General features: G+C 40.7%; 5 protein-coding genes across 7 annotated transcripts; 3 read left to right on the top strand and 2 right to left on the bottom strand.

The window, feature by feature from the left end:
- Positions 1–146: 146 nt before the first annotated feature.
- On the top strand, positions 147–2671 carry LOC105689691 (26S proteasome non-ATPase regulatory subunit 12). Its single transcript, XM_012406891.3, has 8 exons — positions 147–295; positions 673–858; positions 939–1175; positions 1238–1342; positions 1421–1602; positions 1678–1902; positions 1978–2134; positions 2220–2671. The coding sequence occupies exons 2-8, from the start codon at positions 694–696 to the stop codon at positions 2508–2510; spliced, it is 1362 nt and encodes a 453-aa protein (XP_012262314.1). The 5' UTR covers positions 147–295; positions 673–693; the 3' UTR covers positions 2511–2671.
- Positions 2668–8401, bottom strand: LOC105689678. The gene is made up of 3 exons (XM_012406880.3): positions 7717–8401; positions 5221–5374; positions 2668–4635 (listed from the first exon to the last, which is right to left on the bottom strand). Exons 1-3 carry the CDS (start codon positions 8044–8046, stop codon positions 4562–4564), a joined length of 558 nt encoding a protein of 185 aa, XP_012262303.1. The 5' UTR covers positions 8047–8401; the 3' UTR covers positions 2668–4561.
- Positions 5221–20312, bottom strand: LOC105689961 (myosin-10-like). 3 transcript variants are annotated; one of them, XM_048652651.1, is made up of 9 exons: positions 20159–20312; positions 19696–19818; positions 16337–16559; positions 12626–15451; positions 12459–12563; positions 11990–12193; positions 10985–11821; positions 9541–9671; positions 8561–9465 (listed from the first exon to the last, which is right to left on the bottom strand). In XM_048652651.1, exons 4-7 carry the CDS (start codon positions 15248–15250, stop codon positions 11723–11725), a joined length of 3033 nt encoding a protein of 1010 aa, XP_048508608.1. In that variant the 5' UTR covers positions 15251–15451; positions 16337–16559; positions 19696–19818; positions 20159–20312; the 3' UTR covers positions 8561–9465; positions 9541–9671; positions 10985–11722. The 3 variants fall into 3 exon arrangements, with proteins under 3 accessions (XP_048508605.1, XP_048508606.1, XP_048508608.1); XM_048652648.1 differs by lacking the exons at positions 8561–9465; positions 9541–9671 and adding an exon at positions 5221–5383; XM_048652649.1 differs by lacking the exons at positions 8561–9465; positions 9541–9671; positions 20159–20312 and adding exons at positions 5221–5383; positions 19976–20108.
- LOC105689954 (flagellar attachment zone protein 1-like) lies at positions 15418–23660 on the top strand. The gene is made up of 8 exons (XM_012407353.2): positions 15418–15958; positions 16057–16276; positions 16357–16939; positions 16999–19639; positions 19720–19944; positions 20123–20385; positions 20450–20506; positions 20583–23660. Exons 1-8 carry the CDS (start codon positions 15703–15705, stop codon positions 21468–21470), a joined length of 5133 nt encoding a protein of 1710 aa, XP_012262776.2. The 5' UTR covers positions 15418–15702; the 3' UTR covers positions 21471–23660.
- A 394-nt stretch (positions 23661–24054) lies between these two features.
- Positions 24055–25146, top strand: LOC105689399. The gene is made up of 4 exons (XM_012406389.3): positions 24055–24214; positions 24277–24435; positions 24549–24707; positions 24811–25146. Exons 1-4 carry the CDS (start codon positions 24152–24154, stop codon positions 24955–24957), a joined length of 528 nt encoding a protein of 175 aa, XP_012261812.2. The 5' UTR covers positions 24055–24151; the 3' UTR covers positions 24958–25146.
- Positions 25147–25261: the final 115 nt, after the last annotated feature.

Genomic DNA, 25261 nt, shown 5'->3' with positions numbered 1-25261 from the left:
TTCAATACAAACCAAGACTTACCTCGGGCTGATAATGCGTTTTATTCGTGAGAAGCAATTCATTTTCCTGTTCTCAACATCTGTTTAATTAAATAAATAATTTTATGAATTCTTCATCTGCTGGTGTTTCAGTCTTGGATCCGTAATTCTGTAATTCCCAGTCAACAAATTTGACAGAGTATCTGTTTTGATAGTAATAGACGTTTCCTCCTAAAGCTGACAAGTACATTTGATTACTGCTCCATATTTTTTGATAGAGAAGCTTTGATAGTTTCGGTCTTTTATTCGCGTTTATGTGAGTGCTTGATTTATTTACTAAATAACTAAAATTTCTCCTTCTTAATTTTATCAAAGACATGGATATTTTTCTATTATAATCTCATCACATTCGATTTTTTTTAAGCCGATACAGGACGTAACCTCTCTGTTTTCGTACTTTGTTTCTACTTGGTATACTAATTATGTCCTATAATTATGCTAAATTGAATTCTGAAGAATATCCTAAAAACTTCCTGTCGTTGTTCCAATGCAGTTTACTTTCGAAGCTATCATTTTGAGTAGCACTGTGAATTTCTATACATGTAGTTATACGTATAGGTATCAATCGTAAAAACTGCAATGTAATGATTGCTCTTTACGAAGACATGGATTTATTTCAAGTTTGCTTTCCAGTTACTTACCAAGAGAATAAAGATGGCAGAAACTCCAACAACAGAATCTGGGACGATAATAAAAATGGAGGTGGACTACAGCAGCAACTGCGACACCAAAATACCAGAGTGCAAAAAGTTGGCTCGGGAAGGAAAACTTCACGATGCTCTGGATCAGTTACTAGCTTTAGAAAAATTGACCAGAACGGTAATGCAAAATAAATTAACAAAATTTATACTGGAATTTCTTTCGAAATGAACAATTAATTTTCAACTCAACAACTATAGGGAGCAGACATGGTTTCAACATCACGGGTCTTAGTCGCAATAGTGGAAATATGCCTAGAAGCCAAGAACTGGACTGCACTAAATGAGCATATAGTTCTGTTGTCTAAGAGGCGCTCACAGTTGAAACAAGCAGTAACTAAAATGGTTCAGGAATGTTGTACTTATGTAGATAAAACTCCGGACAAAGAAACTAAGATCAAATTAATTGAAACTCTCCGCTCAGTAACAGAGGGAAAGGTAAATTAAATCACTTTATACCTCAGTTTTCATTTTACTCTTGATACTGGTAATATTTTCAGATATATGTAGAGGTAGAAAGAGCACGTCTTACCCATCGTTTAGCCAAATTGAAAGAAGAAGACGGAGATGTTACCGGAGCTGCCACAATTATGCAAGAATTACAGGTGAGACTGAGTATTTTTTTTTACCTTGTTATTATCACTTTCACTTTTCATCGTGAAATGGCTTAATCTTGGTTTCAGGTGGAAACATATGGTAGCATGTCTCGTAGAGAAAAGGCATCCTTGATTTTGGAGCAAATGCGACTCTGTTTAGCAAAGCAGGATTTCGTCCGAACTCAGATTATTGCTAAGAAGATCAACATAAAATTCTTCGATGATGAAAATGACGAAGAGACTCAGACTCTGAAACTCAAATATTATGAGTAGGTCAATTCTCGATGAGGTGTTATAGAAATAACAAAAAAATAATCGAACAATTGCGTTTTTTTTGTTTCTAGCCTGATGATGGAGCTTGCACTCCATGAGGGATGGCACTTACAACTGTGTCGTCATAATCGGGCAGTCCTCGAAACCCCAGCAGTTAGAGACAATCCGCAGAGCCGTCACACTGCTCTTTCACGAGCAGTTTTGTACCTTATCTTAGCTGCCCATGAGCCAGAACAAGCAGATCTGACACATAGATTATTGGCTGACAAGCTTCTCAATGAGATACCAACCTACAAGTAATTAGTTTTTTTTCAATAAAAATTCATGTTCTTTGGATAATCTATTAATTGATCATTCATTTTTAATTCTAGAGAGCTTCTCCGTCTTTTTGTGAATCCTGAGCTTATCAAATGGTCAGGCCTTTGTGAGATATATGAAAGAGATCTCAGAGCTACTGAAGTTTTCTCTGCAGCTACTGAAGATGGATGTAAACGATGGACAGAGCTCAGAAATCGCGTCGTCGAACACGTGAGAGAATTTTCTCAATGTATAACTTGGGAACCTCTGGATTGCGATTGATGAATCAATTCATTTTGCGTTTTCTGTGTTACAGAACATAAGAATAATGGCAAAATATTACACAAAGATAACGCTAACCCGAATGGCGGAGCTCCTTGATCTTCCGGTCGAAGAAACGGAATCCTGTCTATGCAATTTGGTTGAAACAGGAGTGATCAATGCTCGTACCGATAGACCAGCTGGTGTTGTAAGGTTCACCGGAGCTCAAGAGCCAGCTGCTCTTTTGGACGCTTGGTCAGCATCTTTGTCGAAGCTTATGGGTCTGGTGAATCACACCACTCACTTGATCCACCAGGAGGAAATGTTGGCAGTGGCTCAGTCATAAAATCGTTTGTGAGGTCGGTTTCACCTCGTTGGCAATGACTAATTTCTCCAACAGGATTCAATCCCTTTAAAACTTTTCAATGGGTTACAAGCCTGTGTTGTCATAGAATGTATTTATCATTCGCAAGAAGATGTTTGATAATAAAATTTATAAAAGAAAAATTCGACATCGACATTGATTTCAATATAACGTACCTACCTATATATTTATATGTATGTATGTACAAAACATCACAAAGATTATTTTCACGAATAAACTACATGCGATGGTTCTTCTTATAAGGCGGTAAAGAGGCTCAACATCTTGTGCTCAGTGCCCAATAGTAATGTGTTAGTGGGATGGATAGATGAAAAATGAACTTACAGTTCTAAACGGAACAACATTGATTAAATATTTCCTGGATTTAATCAAAAAGTCTTAAGTTTGTTCCATGATCAGACTATTTGACTGCTCGATATACATATAGAGTAGAATGGGTGCTTCAATGGTGAAAAAATATGAATGTACCCCCAATAATGCAACATGAGCAATACCAAATAGTCTGCTCCAATGAATGTATAAAAAAATATCCATCCCAAGAAAAAACACAGTTTTAATCCCGATATCTTTTAGCTACTACCTACACGTGTTGACATAATAACAAATTAGGCTACTCCGAAGCCAAATATACGTAAGTACAAAGACGTTTGCTGGGTTTTATGGTAATACTGTGAAATTTCATTTTTTAAGTCTGTATCGTAACTACAAAAATATCATCAACGTTTTATCGCAAAATTTATATTAAATACTAAGTTTGTGCATATTTATCATTATAAATGGTCATCGTTATTCAAGGCAAAACAGCAGTCTTACTGTGAGTGTCATTCATTTTGATACATAGAAAAATATTAAGCATTTCTCTGATACGCAAGTTATTTCATATACATATACCTAATCATTATTATCAAACTACAATGATGCAGCTACAATTATGTACAATATTTCAAAGCTTACATCAATAAGCCGCTGTACAGCCACAAAATATTGAGAACTAAATCAATATTATGATTAGGATCGCGGATATCATCTGTTTTATCTATAATACAGTTTTTGATCAACCCGTACTTTATAACAGAACTACAGTTCAAGAACATAAGAATACCCTGTGCAAACTTTGACAGGTAAATATAGGCACAGCATGCTGATTGTAAACTGATCGATAGGATGTCTTCAGTCAATAGACTTTACTTTAGTCGTTCAGAGATGAAAGTAATTTGTAATTGTGTTCACTTTGCAGTAAGATTATTTCTCATCTGGGGTCAATAAACATTGTACATTTGAAAATGCGATATTGGTTCAGCTAATCTTAGTCACAGTCACAACAAGTTGATATTCAATTCATTGAAATGTGGGAAATAGAAATCCTGCGGTGGCTACAACGGTAATTTTTCTGCTAACATCAATTTATGAATTCACAATTGAAGTTACCTCAGTTAACGGGCTATAATTTATTCAGCACCAACCAATTTTAGTATGAAAAGTCTCGAAGAATTTGTTATCATTGATCCTATTTAGTTATAACTATGATTTAGACAGGCAAGGATAAGCAATCAAACTAACATCACTAATATACTAATACATGTAGGTTACAGGACTAACAATAAGCATCGACAGCCCCAAAAATTTTTGGAAGAGTCAACAAGAAAATGAAGGGATAATTTGAATCATGTGGTTGCCTTATCTAGATTCGTTATTCGTTAGTTGATCTAAATTGTAGAAACTTTTCATAATTTGTCTGATTGATTTTATGGAAGATTGGAAGTAATTGTTGTGTAATCAACGTTCCTGATCATCAGTATGTAAATTGAACTTATTAATATGGATAATGGTGATGCAAGGATGATGTTTGATTTTTATCTCGCTCTTAATAGTGGGTTAATTTTTTAAGAGAAAACCAGTGATTGCGCGCAAAGAGCTTCTGTGTAAGCTTCTTTATTGCATTCACTTCTGTTCACAGGAAGTTGCAACACGAGGCTTGAGCCAGTCCACAATAGAGACAATTGTGCGCAATTTCAGGGTTTGGTTCTTTCTGCTTCACCCACTGTCACGCCACTGCAGGGTGATGCGACTCCCGCCAGCTTGTTATCTGAGAAATATTTAGGATCATAAACATTCTGATCTTTTCATTGACAGAATGGTGTCAAAATGGCTATTGCTTTGACAATGATTATTCAAGTGATAATATTTTTTTAATAAAACAGTGATCGCCAATTTTTAGTATTAATAAAATAAACAGTCCAAGTGTTGTACATGTGATGACACATAGTGTAAACAATGAACACGCATAAACAGACAAAAATCAGCTGTAGAAATAATCTTGTTTTTGTCACGCTATTCGAAATTGTCAATAGTTTTCATAGCCGTTCACTTTGGATGAAGAAAGAAAAAAAATTGCTGTGAAAGCCACACTTGTATTTTGTCTATACTACTCTTCTCACAAAGAATTAAAGATCTCCGTCTAGACTGCAAGCAGTGAAGTGAATGTAACAGTTATCTCATAAACCAAGTAAACATACGTAATAATGTCTAGATGCAAGTTGGGTAGACAGCCCAGGGAAATTGATTACTCAAGACTTCTGATGAACATTTGCTTTTTGCCATCACCATGAAATTAATTGGTTACAAGTTGATGCGTAATAGTAAAAATTTCAATAACGGCTGACAATATCACCTTGTAAACCAGCCTGCTGTAGAAGGGCAACTGCTTCTGCGTAGGAAGGTGGGGGCATCTCACTTGGTCCCTGACCCTCAGTGATAACTTCATAAGGTGGTGGTCCAGGTGTTCTTGCACCAGATCCACTGACTGCCTGAGAACCAGCCAGTTCCTGTAAATGCTGTAATACTGTTAGTTAGCACCAGTGGTGTTAGGAAATAAAACGAATAACTATGATTTATCGTACAGAGATCAACATCCGATGAATTATCTGACCGATTCAATTTATAATTGTTTTGAATTGAAAGAAGATGGGAACTTGAGCATCAGGTTACATTGAATTTTTTTGTAATATCTTCAGGTTTGACTTCAATTAGCACAGTAGGTCAAACTTCAAATAAGTGAGACAGAGAAGTAGAGATGATTTGTTTAGGATTATATCTTATCAAATGGGTGTTATCGGGACATTCCATCTGTAAATATTACTAGACTATTTGGCAAGGTTGATGCATGAATGATCATTATTTAGGAGTTAGATCACTGGCAGATCATATGAATGGTGGAATTTTTTGCTGAAACAATTGTAGTTCATTGGAGGAGATAGTTATATATGTTTTTCTTTTGCTGGTTGATTTCCTTCTTTCTAAAGCTTGAAAGTTTGCATTTGAATATCAGGAGCCTGAGGTCATGGATGTAATGGGCAAGAGTAGTCTCTCTTATTTTTTGCGCTAGGAGACTTACGAAGTAAATTAAATCATCAGAATCATATTTGATAAGGTGTTTAAATATTGACTCAGTTATAAAACTTCTCATAATTACGTAACACACTCAGCAGCAACAGTTTTGAGCATACCTATATGCCAATGCAGCATTTTAAGTTCAGGAAAGCGAGAGCCACGCTTGTCTCTAAACTAAACGTGTAATATTCTTCTGAAAAAAATTTATTAGAGGTATGTGAATTTTATCTGCGGTGAATGTTTGTTACATAATGACTAGCCTATCATATCTGCATATACTTTAAAGTAGTTGTTAGTTGAATATTGAGATTGAGCAATATGACGTACGAGTTTAAACTCTGCTATTAAGCATTCGTTCTGAATTTAATCACCACTCCAATATTTCCTAGCATAGTAAAGTTACTTCTCCAATACTAGTTTCAGTGTCACAGGTGAGTTACCGCATGAGTGACCATGAATTATATCAGTGTGAGTGTGTAGTGGCAGCTTTTATCCAAACAGAATCAGTATCGCTCTATTATACCAGACGACCATGGGAAATAAACCAACAGTTGCGATTTTAACAATGGAACAATACATGATTATTATGTTGGTAAATAAATAGATGTTCTGTCAATTGTTGATTGATAGAAATATCGTTATCCCAGAAAGTTTACAACCCTGGATAATTGTAGATTAGACAGCAGAGGTACGTCAGAAATGATACCAGTATGGAAACTATAACATATCACAAACGAATTCCACGGCCGCTCGTCTGTTTTCGAACGTTAATAGGGTACAATTGGTGACGTCATTAGTTATTGGTAGATATTGTCTCTGATAAGAGAATGGATCGGAGGGGTATTGCCTGAGGCTGTATTTCTCTACAACTTTACAGAAAGTTTTCGATTTTATCATAACTACTGCTAATGCTTTTTTCTTCAGCTTTACTGAGAAGTTGAATGTTAATGGCTGTGAGCTGATGTTGTTTCAACAATATCCAGTATCCTCTGCAGTTACCTACTAATCAAGTTCTATTAGGATGAACGAATAATCTCAGTTAGCAATTTGTCAATTAGTGTTATTCAAATGCATGTTTGTTTGCTAGTTGTATGCAATTGCACGGCGATTTCAACATAATAGGTTGAAATCCAAATTTCGTATATTCGTGGCTCATGGGTGGGGAAGAAATAAGACTGGGATCTTGTGTGGTGGCAATGATTTTCAGAATATGACTACATTCGTGGTAGGAAAATATGATAAAGTTCCAGTTCATGTTTGTGGTCAGGTCAATTTTCCTTGTAACGATTTTCAGAATTCCCTAGGTCTAGATATTCCAGAACTTTATCCTGTTCGCATAAGGCAGTTTCCTGTGCACGTATCGAGTCTATAAGAGATAAATTGAGAATTCAATTCAATTGAGATATCTGAGGATTTAGAGCGCATCTGAGTTTTTAAATGGGTAGAAGTGTTTCAGTTTTGTTGCTTGAATGGAGAGTTCAACGTGATACTTAAAGATCCATGATTCTTACAAGTCTATAAAACCAATGAGGGACAAAACAGTGACGTTATTCATTCCGTTAGCAATGTATATGTAGATATGTATACAAATGATCACTGTATAGTCATCGCCTATTCCTGACTCATATGAAAGGTTTTCGTTTGTTTGTTTTTATCTGGTTATTATTGCGACGTTGGAATTTCGTCCTGGCTATTTATATGTGTAATCTGTACGAGGAAAAAAATTTCTTAAAATATTCAAAATACTACACTCATATTCGAGCGCCAAGAAACTTACCCGGAAAAGTTGCCTCTGATGGAATATCATCTGTATAACAGATTTTCTTCTGAGGTATAGCATGCATTTAACAGCGACCATGAGCCCGGAGCATATGAAAATCGGGCCGACAAGCCACATGTGTCCTAACTGCGTGAATACATATCGGTTAGATGGTTCCCCTAGGGCTAATATCGTTATCGCTGTGCCAACGGCGAAGAGTACTATGCTGAGTGCAAGGTATGTATAGCTGGTGCAATCGCAACGTCCAAAAGTCGTCGGCTCTTCGTATCGCTCCTCGATCTGACGCAGCCTATTCGAAAGGAACGGGCTCTCGAAAACCGTGGCCATATTCTGCCGTGAGCCATACGAGCTCCACAATGCACGATAAATAAGTCCGTACTATTATTCACCCGTATTATTTTTTAGTCACTTTATTATTATACCGCATTTATCCAAGGGTTAATTTCAGATCTGTTTAGAACTATATATTTCCCTTTAGCCCTATTTTTAGTTGCACGTAATCACATATTAATTACAAGAGGATCTCCGCAGTCTAGCAAAACTTTTCGAGTACGTGAGCTGCTTTTTTCTTCCGTTGTTACGACTTTACGTTTTAATTTTCCTACTCCGATCCACCTTGGATCCGCCGAATGCTCTTTCTGCTCTCGAGTCACGTTCGCTCCCGTCCGTCCATCCGCGAACGAAGGAGCATTGGTTACAAATGTCAAAAATAAATTATACATACATAACTAGAGATCAAAAATAGTTTCCCGATATGTCTCACGGTGGAAACACCGGTCGGGATTGTTGCTGCCATCTGCACATTGTGTCGTGCAACAATGGTTGCATTCAAATACCAAGCGACTGGGTTGGTAAAAGTTAACTTTTTGTTTGTCGATCAAACACTGCAAACTGCAAATGATCACTCGCCTGTTGGTTGACAACCCTTATAATAGAGGGTGCTGATCACCGAGTGGAGAAATAATTTAAACTTATGCAGTTTGAACGTTTGAAGAATTTGAATATTGCCATTATTGTTTCATTGGTAGCTCATGACGGTTTTGTAATGCGATTCGCAAGAATAATGATAAAAGCTTTGGATAAAAACAGCAATAAGATTCAGTATATCCATGATAAGATATTTAAATGTAATAGGTGAATTTTAGCGAGGCAGTCTTGTTTTTTCTTTCCCTTCTAGCTTGATCCCAACAACGATGACGTCGAGCAAATATTTGCAAAAATGTACATGAACGCAAGAAGCAGAAAAATATAAATGAATTACTGAATTGAGCTGAGTGTGCGTTACTCAGTTTTCCCTAGCATAACATTCCTTCTAATTGCGACGATTTGGAACAATTAAAGTCCAGTTATGAGTTTGTGCACGTGATAGGCGCGGCATATTATACACGCATACCTATACCTATACAACAGCCTTACAATTTACTTACATGCCTATAAAAATGGTTCCGGATGTAGTGTAGCCATTGTAGCACATTCGGCGAGCTCGGAGCTTGCCTTTTTTCTAGTATTAAAAAAGAAAAAAAAATCTCTTTTTCAACCCTCAGCAGCAGCGTTTTTCGACCCTTCTGCTCTCCGCTTGTATTTCACTCATTTTTTCACAACTCAAACGTTTGTATTTTTTCGTTTCGTTTCTCTTTCTAACGTATACGTGCTTTAAAACGCAAACCTCCATTCGTCTGCACAAGTGACTTCTCTAACGTGAATATCCTTGATGGCAACCGACGCGGCGAGTACAAAGAATTCTCTCTGCGAGTAGAATAAATTAGAAAAGTGATTATAACGAAATATAATGAAATAAAATCAAATAAAATATCAACACACCATGCGGGGCGACGCTTTTAGATGAACTCGGTAATGGTCCCACATTTATGTTCTGATAATTAGGGATTGCAGTATACGTCGAAACTTTTCCGTCTTTGATCTTCGGAATAAGTGTCATCCAAAATAGATTCCTGGTATCGTTGAATCGAATTAAATGGCTGTAGAATTAATATACTCTCGCAGAGTAATTTGCTATCATATTGATAATATCCGTTTGTAAGACAAATAAATGCAGGCTGATGAGGCAAGTGGATGATTTTCTAATAGATATTTTATGCTACGTACATATAACGTGAGGTATGCATGTATTCCATCTGTTGCCGACGTGAAATGTCTAGTTTTAATATATGCGCAATAGATTTAATATAACAACATATTTGGTAAAGCTGGAAATGTAAAGTCGAATTCTTGAAGAGTTTTCATGCCACACGAGTAGCACGCGGTTTCTGACTAAATCGGTGTAATGTTTTACATCTGAGGAGGTATCCCTAGGAAATTTCACCTTTTATTTTACTATTCAAAGGAATTTTCAAACATGATATAGGTATTGTATGGATACGCGTTTTACACATCAGTAACACATACTTTCCGTATACCGCAGTAATTCAGGTGACCCTACCTCTCTGCTCCTTAGTCTTTTTTTTCATACATATTCATAGTGTTTTCCGTTACTTTTTCTTCTATAGAGTGAGGAATTTTATCGTTGTCGCGCCGTTGTTGAGATAAGTAAATTCCTCGGCAAAACCTCGAGCATAGATAGGTATATTCGAACATCGGCAGCATCAGCTATTGCGGCTCACGGCAAAGAAACCTATACATACTACCTACTCTTTAGAGAACGGGGGGAGGAGAATAAGGGGAGTTTAATTGAATGAAATTGTTTTTACGTATTTGCATTCTTTCTACGAGGCGGAGAGTATTTTTTTCCTTTTTGTTCTTCCTCTTTTTTAAACCCCCAGAGTTAATCAAGTCAACCCATGAATTGCAGTGAAAGAGTAATTCAGAAACTATGCAGAGGGATCCACAAGAGGGATTTAATTCGACTTGGGATCCAATTCATTATTGAAATTTAGATTGAACGCTAACCTCATTATTACACAACGGGTAGGCAAATTTCTGAAAGCAGTGCGACACTGAAACGTTACCTTAAAAGTCTTTAATAATCATAGAAGCGCAGTCCAGATGATAGTCGTTCGATTATTAGGACAATTAATTAGAGTGACGTTGTCCGTTTCAATTCCATTTCCATATCATAGAGTACACAAATAGACGACGCAGTTCGTAGAGATAACACCGAAATATATAATGAAACATTTTCATGAAAATAATATGCATTAGCTTATACGTACCGTATACCAGCTTATTATATTACTACGCTGCAGGTTTATGTATGTGAAAGGTGAACACGTATTTTATCATATTATTTTCAGAAATGATAGCATACCTTGTACAGGAGATGTTTATCTGTTAAAGCCGCGATGTTGTTGTCGTCGACGTCCGCGTCGTCCAGAAGAAGTTGTGTTCAGCGTTGGAATAGCGGTGGACCCGGATGAACACCTTTCTCTGCCTCATACTCTCCAACTATCGTCTATACATGCACGGGGGAATCCCCTACGGTAGCTAAAGCAGAAGCAGAAGCAGCACGTCGCTGACAAGATGATAGATGAGCCCACAACTATGCGGGTGAAATGACCGGTTTTTGCTCGAATAATCTCACGAGAATTTTAGCGGTTCTCTGTTTTCATGGTTAGCAGCTGCGTATAAGGTGTATAACACAGTGTACAATACGCTAATGAGTTTTTGCGTGATTAATACATTGTTATTACATTCCGTTAAGCTCTCTCACTGCAGGATGATGCAGCGCGGTGGAGAAATTTTTTGACTTTCTGTCTCAAGCCCCTCGTCCTTCAGGACGTATAATCGCTCGGCAATAACGAACTTTTACAATCTTGTTAAAGGAGAGAAAGAGCTTTTTCAATTTCGATTTTTAATTAATTTTGAATCACTTTAGAAATTCAGTCAAGGTACCGGAGAAAGGGAGAAAGAATTGATCGTTGGAAAGTGTATACATATATACAAGTTCGTTGAATTTGTATCTTCGGGGATCTAACTTCCCTCTCCTGTTCGTTGTTTGTTTTAATCTAGAAAATGCGATGGTCGATTCTAGGAGCTGCTGAGTTCCTTAGGGTTTTTTTTTAGTAAAATGGGGCGAGTTTCCTCTCTCCGCAATCTCCATTAGCTGGATTCGTTCTTGCCGCATGGTTTCTCGCATTTCGATAAGCTGAAAGGTTGAACTACACTTTAATCAATTGATTGATGGCCACGAACAGCCGCAAGCCTCCGCGATATGGACTGGCACTAGGCAACTACTTTCTTCCTTCCTCCTCGGTTATTTTTTTTCCTCATTCCAAACCACCTTGAAAAATATAAACATCGTTTAGATACCAACCCTTTCGGCAGCATCTTGTTGTTTCGCTTTAATTTGTTCCTGTAGCTCTAAGATCCGCCGGTTCATTCCATAGAAATTTTTTCCCCCTGCAATTCCAGGGTCACTGGTCCGGAGAAAGTCCGCGGAATTCACCCCCGAGGATAGCTCCGCCATTCCAGAGTAAAAGTACTCTTCGTTGTTAAAACGCTCCCGCTCGATAACCGACTGTACAGTCATATTTTGTATCTTGTTATGCACCAGTTCCAACTGGTCTTGGGTAATTGACTAATAATGAGTTACAGGTAAAAGAATTTTGTTTTTACGTTTTACTTTTTTCTTGTCAGCTTTACGAAGTTTATACAGTGGTGCGAAGATTGAACCCTATCAAATATTTAACGCACTGTTGCTCCCCTGGAACTATAACATCGCTATGGCATCCAGAGAATGGAGCCTCAAGGATTAATTATTAGTTTATTTAGAATTGATGTACCTTATTCCCGATTCCCGGCCAAGAATCCGTCTCCGAAGAATTAAAGACTCCGGAATCTAAGTAATGTAGCTCGGGAATACCGCGAATTTTTAACTTCTCCAAGTTCTGGGATCACATAATTACACGATATATTTGGAAATTCTATTCGGTCTGTGTATTATACGTACTCTGAGAATCCTGGTTAATTTCTCCATTCCTTTATTCAAGCAGTCCCTCTCAGCCCTGAGGTATTCGGTTTCGTTTTTCAAAGTCTCCAGCCTCTGGACGTTGGTCTCGGCGTTGAATATTGTTTCGGAAAGTTTTTGGGACATTCTAAAGGTCGTTGTCACATTTTCGTCAAAATTAAGGACCATGACATTGGTGAGGGTCGGTTCGAGGAATGTCGCCATTGACGGTTTCAGACTTGTAGTACCTTCGACGTAGCTGATGAAGTCGACGACTCTTTTAACCGCGAGACTTTGGAGGTGGATGAAGTACTTAAGTTCCTTATCAGCGCGGACGTAATCGCCACAGTCCATCACGATTTTGTCGCTATTTCTCGATGTCGTTATACCTTCAGCCTCGGAACTTTTTCGAATTTCATTTTTCTTCTCAGCATCGGCTCGAAGCCTCTCTAAATCTGATAGAAACTTCGATTTCTCTTCATTCAACTCCTCAAGGTTCTCTTTGAGCTTGGTATTCTCGGTTTTCACCAACTTCAACGTGTCAACTTCTCCAAGGATTTCCTCCAGCTGTTTCTCGGCCGATCTCAACTTATCTTTAATTTCCATGTAATTATTCAAACCAGAAATCAATTTCTTATTCATTTCCTCCAGCATCGAGGTGAGCTTTCTCACTTTCTCTTCAGACTCACGAAGTTCACCCTTCAAAGCGATATTCGCAGAACTGAAATTCTTGAGCTCGTCCTTCAGCGCGTCCCTCTCACACTTGACCCTTTCGATCTCCGATTTCGACACCTCGTAATCAGCTGTGAGTTTTTCAAGTTCCTTCTCGAAGTTATCGGCCATTTTCTCGCGTCCGTCCGACCGAGGCCCATCGCTGTCGCGAACCGTCTCTACACGTTCGGTTTTGGCGAGCCTGTTGATTTCTTTCCTCAAAGCAGCATTCTTCGTATTTAATTTTCTCAATTCTTCGACGAACCCCACTACCAGTTCCTTAGCGTCCAATTTCAGCCTCTCTTTTTCGGACTTCAGGACTTGATTCTCTTTGTTACAGGTTTTCGCTTCCTCGAGGGCGGCCTCTTTAGCACATTGTTCGACCGTCAGGTTTCTTCTCGCGTCAGTCAGCTCTGTCTCTAGCTTTACCTTCGCCACTTTAAGAGCGTTTGCTTCGGCCCGTGAAGTTTTTAACTCTTCATTCCCGTGGATAATATTTTTTTTCACCAGATCGAACAGCTTTTTAAGGTCAATCAGCTCCTTTTCAAGTTCAATTATTTTTGGTTCAAGGGGGACCCGATCTCCCGTTGCTTTGCTGGAATTACTCTGTTCGAGGTCTTTCAGATTTGCACACAACGCTTTGAGCGACTCGTTTTCAGCTACCGAATGACTCAACTCTGACCTCAAGGTTTCGATGTCAGCCAGAATTTTGACTATCTGTTCGTTTCGGTCGGAAACAATACCCCGGACATTTTCAAGTTCGTCGAGAAGTCCATCACGTTCGATTTCCACGTTTAAAAGTTTTCGATTCAGGCCATTTATTGCGTTTCTCAGATTCTCTAGATCCTTGGCGAGCGAGTTTGAAGCTGCGACAGTTACCTCAAGTTCTTTAACCCGATGCTCACGATCTTCCAATTCTTTTTTGAGAGTAAACGCCTCGCTCTTAGCAGCTTCACATCCGTTCTTAGCGTCGCACAGTTCCTGTGCTTGAGTTCTGTACGCAGTTTTCGCTCCGAGAAGTTCGTTCGAAAGGTTCCTAATCTGGGTTTCCTGATCGGTCAGTTGGGTCCGGCTGATTTCCAGCTGTTCTTCAAGTTCTCCCATTCGTCGAACGAGCCCTGGATCGTTCTGGAGCTCTTCGATCCCGCGCTCGAGTTCGGCGATGCGAAATCTGAGGCGTTCGATGGTTTCGAGATACCCGGGAAGTCCTGAGGGGGGATCGCCGTTAATCGTAAGAGCAGCGTTCAGTCTTCTGCAGTCGCCTTCCAGTTTATTATTTTCCAGCCTCGATTCGTCCAGCATTTCTTTCAGCCTCTTCAGCTCATCGGTGAGGTCCTGGACCGCGTTGCAACTTCTCGAAATCAACTCAGAAATGATCGTTTCCATTTTTCTGTCACCTTTCAGCATATCACGTAATTTCTTTCGAAGTCGACCGAGAGCTGAGCAGGAAGAATCCTCCTCTGCCTCCTGTAATCTGATTTTTAGATACCCGATTTCCTCCATCAGTTTTTTACGCTCTTCGGCAGCCTCGTCCCTGATTTTGGCCATTTTTTCTATGAGACTTTTGGCCCCCGAGCAAGTTATAGCTCGATCGGATTCCAGCAGCGCGGTTCTGAGTCTCCGAACATCGTTTTCCAATTTATCTCTGGCCAGTTCTAGCCGGCCGATTTCTTCGCGTTGGTGAACCACGAGAGGATCCGGTCTCAGCGCTTCTTCGGGGTCCCCACCGGCAGTTTTTAGCGCAATTTTTAAACTCCTCACGTTGCTTTCTAATTCCAACCGCTGATCTCGCCTTTCGTTCAACTCTTTCATCATTACGTTGAGCTTGCGAAGTGTCGCGGCAGCCGCTTCAGCCACTTGCTGACTCTGGTTTCCACCGAGAGCTTCCGAACGATGGTAACCACATTCCCCAGCCATTTTTATATTTGGTTATAAAATGTCGATTAAAATTAGCCGGGGTGGTGCGGCGATCCCAAGGACCCTGCGCAGCGTTTTCTTGCGGATTTGAAATCGGCATCTCAGTACCGCATTTTACATCGCTTATTTGTCGGCATCGGTCTTTCGAAAGTCCCGAACTATATTGTTCCGTTCACTCAAAATTTGGTCCCTCTGGAATTGCTTGAATATGAAACGTCGAAGTTACGGTCAGCAAATGTTAAGCAGCCATCTTGAACGATCATTTCACCATCAAACAATCGAAAAATCGTAGAAACTTCAACCTAATTATCTATTTCTGTACTAAATTTTTGGACACAACGAATATAACATGAAACGAAAATTACGGAAACCTGAAAATTCTTAGTTTCTTGAAAAGCTTTTCGATAAGGAAAATCGAATAGGAAAACCGTAAAAAAAAAAAAATAGAAAAAATGTCCTACTATCGCACGTGCCAATGCGGCTGCACGGACCCACCGGAAATGACAGGGGGTGACCCACCGCACGAGGGATCCTGTGGGTGCAGTTATAACCCCTTTGCCGACGTGGGGCGTGACACCGAGATAACAGATTTATCTTACGCTCTGAGAAAACTGACCTCGATGAAGTGTCAAATGAAAAAGTGGCGCATAGAACGTCTCCAGTTGGAGAGCGAAGCGAGAGCTTTGAAGCAGGTTTTGCAGGAGCACGGTCTGGTTTTTTTTTCTCTCTCTCTCTCTCTCTCTCTCTCTCTTTTCCGAACTCTATTACTTATAGTCCCGGGGTTTTGAATTCATTCACCTCTTCAGGGCTCAACTCCGATATGGTGAAACCGGATCCGCTCATGGTTCATCTGCGAGAGGAGAACGGTCGCTTGGAAAACGAGAATGCGGAGCTTCGGGACAAGGTGAAAACCCTTGCCGACACAATCTCGGAATACGAGTACAACGACTCGCCTTGCGAGGCGGTGAAAAAGGTGCGAATTAAAATGAAGATCTTGAAGGAGGAACACGCGGTGGAAAAAAATCGGTAGATATAATAATAAAAAAAAAAAAAAACAAACAGCGAAGTTGAAAAAAATATGCTCACCTCGGGACCGTCCGTCGTAGATTGCGGGAGATCATTTCGGAGCTTAAAATCCGTTTGCAAGAGGCTGAGGGTGACTCCTCGTGCGCAGCGATGAATCGTTTACGAGCGAAGCTCAGGGAGCTGATGAAGGGTGGCAAGGTAGCCGACGAGCGGGTATCTATGGTCGTCCAGAGATCCATAGAGACGCTGGTCGAGCTAACGGATAACGTGGACGAGCTGAAAGCTGAGATAGAGCGTTTAAAAGCGGAGATAAGGAGGCTGAAGGATCTTCTGAAGGAATGCGAAGACCGACGTTTGACTTCGTCGACGGTCGCCGTCGAGACAGTACCCATCGATTTGAAACCGGCCGAGAAACCGTTAGCCGAAATGGACGTGTCCGACCTCTTGCAAAGAATAAAGGATCTCGAAGCGTTGATTGCCATGCTGAGAAAACAACTCGTCGACAAGGACGCGGTCATCAACGATCTGCAAAATCAGTCGTTCGATCTCGCTACCGAGAACAAACGTCTTTCCGTAGATCTCGACCAGATGAACGTCAGCTACAAAGCACTGATGGACGAAGTTAAAGCCATGAAGGAGGAGCTCAAAAAAAGAGATGACAAGGTGAAAAAATACGGACAGTTGGCGCGATCGAAACTAATCCGTAATTTGATCCCATGCAGGTATCCGATCTCTTGCGGAGCTTGCAAGCCTCAGCCATCGAGTTGCTTGGAATGAACAGGCTACAGAGTGAAATGGACACTCTAAAACCACAGTTGTATAGCCTCGAATTGGAGCGGGACCAGCTGGTTTCGGAGCTCGGCAAAGTACGGGGTGTCCTGTCTGAGAGGAATGATCAGATAATTAAAATATTGGAAGAGAAAGACAAACACGTAAAAGCTCTTGCGAGAACGTCGAATATTATACAGTCGACGGTGGAGCCTTTGATGGAGCAAGAGGCTGCCCTGAAGAGAGAGATCGATGGACTCAAGGATCGAATAGCTGAACTGGAAAGGGAGCTTGCCGAACTAAGAAAAAAGCTCGCGCAGTTGGAATCAGAGAATGCCGAGATACCGGGACTCCTCGAGAAGATCAAGAACCTCGAAGACGAACTGGCCAGACTCAGAGCCCAGCTGGCTGAAGCGAACGATAGAATACGAGAGTTGGAAAAAGAAATAGCAGAATTGAAGGCTGATAAAGCGCAGTTGGAAAAAGACCTCGCCGAGGCTAGAAAGGAGATGGAGAAAATGAGGGAAGAACTCGCGGCGGAGAGAGCAGCGAAAGAGGCGGCGCTGAAAGAGTTGGGAAATTGTAGGGCGGAAAATGAACGATTGAACGAAGAGCTGAACGCGGCTAAGGCAGAGGCTGATAATCTTCGCGGTGAAATTGAAAGACTGAAAAACGCCTTGGATGCGGCGAAGGGTGAAGCTGACAAGCTCAGGAGTGATATGGAAAAAATGAAAAATGACATTGACAAATTGAGAGCTGAAAACGATCAGCTGAAAAATCAGCTGGCGGGACTGACCGCGGAGAACGAGCGACTCAGAGGTGAAATAGACGCGCTGAAGGACGAGAGAGACAAGCTACGAAATGAGATCAATGCCCTCAAAGCGGAGAACGATAAATTGCAGGCAGAAGTCAACAAGCTGAAAGCTGAAGTTGAAAGACTCGAGGCTGAAAACGGAAGACTCAAAGCGGAGTTTCAGAAACTCAAAAATGACTACGATGCCCTGAAATCGGAGAATGACGATCTGAAGAAGAGTCTGGCCGACGCCGAAGGAAGGATAAAATCTCTGGAAGCTGAAAAAGCTGATCTATTGAACAAAATTGCGGAGTTGAAGAATCAGATCGATCGGCTTCAGGGTGAACTCGCTGCAGAAAAAGCCGCAAAAGATGCAGCGTTGCAAGAGCTAGCAGCTATCAAATCCGAGCTCAAAGCTCTGTTGGCAGAAATGGATAAGTTGAAAGCAGAGCGTGATAAACTCAAAGCTGCAGTTGACGATCTCACCAACAAACTTTCTCAGCTGAATAACGATCTGGACCAGCTGAAATCGAAGTATGCCGCATTGTTGGCGGAAAATGACAAGCTGAAAGGAGAGGTCGATCGGTTGAAGGGGGAGAATGACAGACTCAAAAATGACCTGGACAAAATCAAAGCAGAGCTTGATAACTTGAAAGCAGAAAACGCCAAGCTCAAAGAAGAGAACGCGAAGTTGAAAAAAGACCTCAGCGACGCTGAATCTAAGATAAAGGGCCTTGAAAATCAAATCAAGGCTTGCGAAGAAGAGAAAGCCAGATTAAGGGAAGAAATCGATGCCCTTAAAGATCAAGTTGACAAGCTTGGCAAAGAGCTAGCGGCAGAGAGGGCTGCGAAAGAAGCAGCTCTGCGGGAGCTGGATGCCCTGAAAAATGAGTTATCCGCATTGAGAGCAGAGTTGGATAAAGTACGGGGGGAAAATACACGGCTAAAGGGTGAACTGGACAAACTGAAGGCTGAGAACGAGGCTCTCAAAGCTGAGAACAATAAAATGAAAGGCGAGCTCGATCGGCTGAACGCTCAAGTCGCGAAACTATTGGGCGACATCGATGCTCTGAAAGCAGAAAATGCAAAGCTCAAAGGAGATTTGGACAAACTGAATGATGAGATTAAGGCCTTGCGAGCTGAGAACGACAAACTTAAGAGCGAGCTCGATCAGATGAAGGCCGAGAATGCGGAACTGAAAGATCAGCTGGCCAGCGCGCAAGCGGAAATGGCGAAGTTGAAAGAAGAGCTGGATAAGCTGAAATCCGAGAACGATGCGCTTCGAGGTGAGCTTTCAAAAATGAAAGGAGAGTTGGACAAGTTAAATGCGGAGATCGCAAAACTTCAAAGAGATCTCGACGCTCTCAAAGCGGAGAACGCGAAGCTCAAAGACGAACTCGACAAACTTTCTGCTGAGAACCAAGAACTGAGATCTGAGAATGCTAAACTCAAAGGAGAGTTGGACAGCCTGAAATCCGAGAACGAAAAGCTGAAGAAAGATCTTGCTGCGGCGATGGCGGAAGTCGCCAAACTCAAAGAAGATCTCGATAAATTGCAGGCTGAAAACGACGCGCTCAAAGCTGAGAATGCTAAAATAAAGAGTGAACTCGACAAGCTCAAATCCGAGAATGCGGAGCTCCAAAAAGCACTCGATTCTCTGAAGGCTGAGAATGCTAGACTGAAATCGGAAGTCGATGATCTTAAAAAAGACAACGAAAAGCTGAAAAACGATCTCCAGAAAGCGATTGCAGAAATGGACAAACTGAAAGCGGAATCTAGTGGCTCAAGGCGACCGAGTAAAGGTACAGAATTATTCATACTTGATAAAAAGTATGAGAGTAAAGACATATTTTTATACCTTTCATTTTTTTCCCCCTTTTAGCGACCCCGAGGAGTCAGGATCCCTCTAAGCCAAGTCCTGAGGCTTCAACGGACGCTGTCCCTCTTGCTGAAATTGAGCGGCTCAGCCCGGTTCCGAAAACTGAGAAGAGGGTCAGACGTGTCAGTTCGGTTGTAAAAAAGGATCAAGGATCGCAAGGGGCGGGTTGCGGTGATTACGAGAATGCAAACGAACAGCTGAGGAAGAATATGAATATGCAGGACAGAGGTATGATGGTTACAATAATAAAGTTAGTTACCTTTTACATGACGAGGTAAAACAACAGAACCGGCAAAAAATAAGAACAACCCGAGTGAATTGTTCGTTGAATAAATAAATCTCCGTTGGTAAAAACGGAGGATTTTTCACCTCGTTGAAAAAATCAAATAAAATATGACGTCTTCAGCTGTGCAACGAATACGAAATTTCGTCAAATACATACTCGGCGAGAGACCGTCACCCCCGGAAATGGCTCAGGAACTGAATCATCGGATGTCATCTGTGATGAGAAATAAATTCGCCGAAGATCTGATGGAATTACTCAGGGAGTCACAGTTCTTATCGGAAAGTATATTCAACGCTGAAACCGACGTTCAAGGACTGATGAAACTTCTGGACGAGATCAACAGGCTCAGAGATGAAAATACGGCGCTGAAAAATCAAGCTGACGTCAGTTCGAAACCATCGCGATTGAATCACTCGGTTGTTTCACGACTTATTCTTCCTCTTTCAGGACACTCGCGACATCAACAGTTCCGGCGACGTCTTCGACGCGGAGTCCTGGCTCAGAGTAAGTAGCGCGACAAAATTTCGAACGTTCTCCCTTTGTTGCACGAAAAAAAAATTTTCTCTCTGAATAATCGCAGTCGTTGACGTTGACGGAATTGGCGGAGCTTCACGACAGGATTTGTTTAGTGACGTCGTGCATAGTGCAGCAAGACATAAATCCGGAAGATTACGTAGACGGTACCGTGGAAGTCGACGGTGTCTGTCGTCCCTGCGTAAAAATATCCGAAGATCCAGTCGACGAGTACGAGGCGTTGAACCGAAGAATAGCGGCTCTCCAGCGTCAGATAAATGAGAAGCAAAATGAAGCGGCTAAAAAAGTGCAGGAAATGCGGGAAGTCATGTGGCGAGAACAGGAGAACTTGATCCGGTTGTCGGACGAGATGAACGCCCAAAAACGTAGACATTTGTCGATGCAATTGAAAATTAGCGCGAATAGTTGCGCCGGTAAGCTCGACCCTTGGGCAATGGCGGAGAGACTCGACGCCCTGAATGACCAAAGACTCGGCCTCGATTTCAAGACCTATTCGGAGATCACTCGCGAAGAAGATATTTGCGACGATAACAACTGCCCGGAGATGAGATGGGATTCCTCGCCGAAGTCGGACCTCGTCAACGATCGGGAAGCTGAAGAGAAAAAAGACGAAGAAAAAGAGGCTTCGGTACTTACGATGTTCAAGGGAATCGGTACGGTGACTCGTGAAGTCGAATATCCGTTCGACAATTCTACCTGCGTAAAATCTTTGATGAAAAATCGTAGGACGAACGCTCCTGCGCCTTGTTCACTTCCCGTGAAACATGCGGACGTTCCATGCTGTCGAAATCCTTGTTGTCCATCGTTTGTGAATCAGAACGTTCTTTTTTCGAATAAAAATGCTGCGTCATCGTTCAAAAATGACAACGACGTCGACGATAACGCCGAGATGGAGGTGGCGGTTTTGTGTAAAGGTGTACGCGATCGTAGTTGATTCAAAAAATCGAAAAACTATAAAACAAAAAAAAAAAGAAAGAAATGAGTCAGATGTAACCGGTAATCGCTTAATTGTATACGCAACCAAAGACACGTGATAAAATATAGACAAATCCCAATAATTTCCAGTTACTTTTACATCTATGTATAGTTTTAAAATCCCGCATTTGTTATAATTTCATTATAAATGTACGCGACGGTATCCCGGAGTTTTTTCGTCGTTCGGTATTCCGGGGGAAAGGGATTAATTTTGAACGTGGTAAGCACGTTATTCCGGCCACTGCGTTTTACTGGGGAGGATATTGTATCGGACATAAAGAATGACCAACGAAGTGGTGATGGCGTTGCGCTTCCTCTTTCTCCCCGTCCCTTTTATTTTATTTGATATTCATTCGTTTCGTTTGATTTTTATTTTCTTTTTCAAATTTTTTCGTTGTCACATTATTTTGATCCGACGACAACCGGGCGTGTAACGCGCGCGGTTGAACCTCGTTACACGTCGTGTGAAAAGTGTTGGGAAAGTAAAAAATACGAATTAACTTGGACGAATTAAAATAAAAGGAGCGGATCGAGCCGTGGGAGCAATTTCGTGGCTTGGCTCGTTACAACGCCACCAATTGAAGATAAAAAATTTTTGTATGCAAAAAATGAATCACGCGATTCGAATAATGGGTTTCACGGTGCACCGTCCGTCGGGATAATTAATGGGTACACGTTACACATAACACGTAATCGCTCAATTGACCGTTGGACAAAATAATTAGCCTGAACCGTCGTAATCAGTTTCTCATTCCACAACGCGGATCTATGAAAGCTTTATTATTTGAATTAATCTCCTTTTTGTTTGCAAGGAAATTATTCGAGATACCCGTTCCCATTTATTGACATTTTTGCTGAATAATTTCGGGTAGTATTATAGCGTTCAATAATCGAGCATTATTGGTATTGGCTGCGCCGCGTTTCGCTGTATTTTGTACCGACATAAAGCCTCGTGTTAAGCGAACGAGGGAATGGATTGCGAGCGAGTGCAACCTGTTATCCCTTTCATCCCTATACTGCATGCGAAAGTGCTATTTTCAGCTTTTGATTTACCAGCTGTAAACTGCAAAGCCCAATCGCTAGCTTTACGCCGTAAAACCAGCTAAACAAATTTCCAAAACTTTTTGTCAACTTTTATTCTTTCAATATAGGTTTAGAAAAATCGACGAATAAATGAATCGCCAAATTGCCAATTATTTTATTCTCGCCCGTAGAAAGGGAGCGCGTCATTACCCGTTATAAAGGGCACTCGATGATATCTGAGGGAAAGGTTGTACATCTGGTGGATTTATTAGTTGTGCTTCTGCGATCGAGCAATTAATTTTACGTCAATTACACAAAAATTTCGTAATCAATGAATCACAGACAGATGCCTCGTAAAAAAAAACCTGTACAGATATGTTTACGAAAAAAAAGAATAAATAAATAAAACGAAATAATCGATTCAAAGAAATTGAATTGAATCAGAAAAATGAGAACAACTCTACGATATCTCGTCATATGAGAGATTTATTATCATCAAACTCTCGGGGAATTTCTATTAGATGCAAAACTTTAATAAACTGTCAAAACTTTGTCTACCTTTTTTTTATTCTTCACCTTTAGCTGGGTCAAGCGTTACACTTACTTCGGTGGTTAGACAATTGTTGTTCTCGCGTGTCGCGCGACATTTAACGTGTATTACAGTGGTATTAATTAAGTGCTTTATAATTCATAATGACGCATTTCTCGTCCGGTGTACGAAATTAATTTCATATAATTACACCGAGCTAAGCCGGGGAATTTTATTTAACTCTACGACCGTTCAACGTGCGTATCCGACGTACTTTTCCAGCACTCGAGATTGGACCGTTCAAATTTCGGGAGATGAAAAAAGCCAGAAATTAAAATAAAAGAAATCGTCGAGAGTTCTCGAACGTGAATGTATGCACACGAGGGATATGGAGGGATACAGAGACACCGAGATAGGGGAGGGAGGAATTTCATCGGTGGATTCCTCTCGTGGGTTCGATTTTCGATATTTCCGTAGTCGGTGACACGGTTTAATCCGGAGGTATTACATGCACACATCGGTTATATAGAGGGAATAATCCAAAGTAGTCACGTCATTCCGTGCGACAGGTAAATAGAGAAAACACACAGATATGCATTAGACACGGTGTTACGGGTACGAGTACACTTGGTGCAATTAAATCCGATCGGTAGATATGGTCTGATATAAGTACCCGTGTAATCCGGATGTACACGCTGTGAGAAAACTGACTGACTAATTCCGGATTACAATGATCGTAGAGTATCTCCTCCGTTCGAGAGTTACATACCGATACGTACGACCTATCCACATTCGTGACTGACGATCGCTACGAGTTACGATGGAATAATTAATGTATGGCGGGGAAAAAAAAAAAAAAAGAAAAGAAAACATTGTTAAATAAATCAGTTCGCGTGTCGGAAGATGCGAAAGATAAGGCCACCGCCCCCTACATCCCCTCTGGCAACAGGCTCGGGCAGCTATAATAACCGGCAACAAACAGAATTACGATTCAATTTTTAGTCACCATTTAATCTCGTACAACACGTCCGTCGGATATGGGTATATTTCATTGAGAAAGAAATAACGGGGAGAAAATAACGACCAAAATGATTGGGAAGAATTTTTTTTCGTTTCTATTCGTCGCGTCGAGTTGCATCTCGCAAATTCAGGTGATTTAGACTTGTCTTTCTATTTTATCGGAGAGGTAAATTTTTCCTTTTTTTTTTCAAAGGGATTGATTTGCCACTTGGAAGGAGCCGAAGTCGTCTTCATGGATCCGGAATATTTCGACGAGGAATCCAGCGAGATCGAAATTATATATTTGAATAGCACGTTCAGCGGACTATCGAGCAATTTCACACTCATAAAACAACTACCCGATTCGGTTATGGTAAGTCCAATTGTAAAATGAAGCGAAATGAATTCGTTAAATTTTTTTTTTCATCGCGATCCTCAGCATCTCCGCTTAGAATCGTTGTCACGATTTTTATATCTCATTAACAGGGTCATTTCAATCTCTATTTAAAATCTATGGGTGACTACACGGTATCCGGTGGTATATCCGTATCGATGCCCTTGTGCGAAATGACGAACGAGCCCATCGTGATGGGAAAAATTTTGAGCTTGCTGGGAGTTACCGCCGACAGATGTCCTCCACCACCGGTCAGTTGATACGATACAAACCACCCCTCGATTAATAACGTTGGTTAATTTTTATTTGTTCTTGCGTCTATTTTTTTTTTTCCATTTCTCGTCTTCGACGCAGGGATTATACGGGATGCCTTTTTGGTCGCCGACGGTCGATTTACTGCCCGATTCGATGCCGGGAAACGACTATAAAGTTTCCTTCGCTGTGGAGAGTGACGGTGATAGGGTTTTATTAGACTTGGCCATATACGCCCAAGTGTTTTGAATGAATTTTCATTTATTCTTTAAAAAAAAAAAAAAAAAAAACGTGATGAACGTATATTCTTTTACGTCGGTCGTAACGCGTCTCAATTTATGTACGTATATACTTGGAGTTTTGAAAAATGGTTAAGAATAATGAAGAGAAAAAAAGAGAGCATTATATTGCTCTAAAAAATATACATTTTATCGTAGAGAATACTCGTTATCATTCACCCGTTAAATAAGCCCGGTAGGGTATAATATGGTTTCAGTTTCCGGAATATGTATACCAAAAACGGAATAAAAAAAAAGGGGTGGGGGAAACCATA

The sequence above is a fragment of the Athalia rosae genome, chromosome 3, assembly GCF_917208135.1.
Source record: "Athalia rosae chromosome 3, iyAthRosa1.1, whole genome shotgun sequence".
Classification (NCBI taxonomy): Eukaryota; Metazoa; Arthropoda; class Insecta; order Hymenoptera; family Athaliidae; genus Athalia; species Athalia rosae.
Note: the sequence above shows the minus strand (reverse complement) of the source record. Positions and strands in the feature narration are given on the sequence as shown.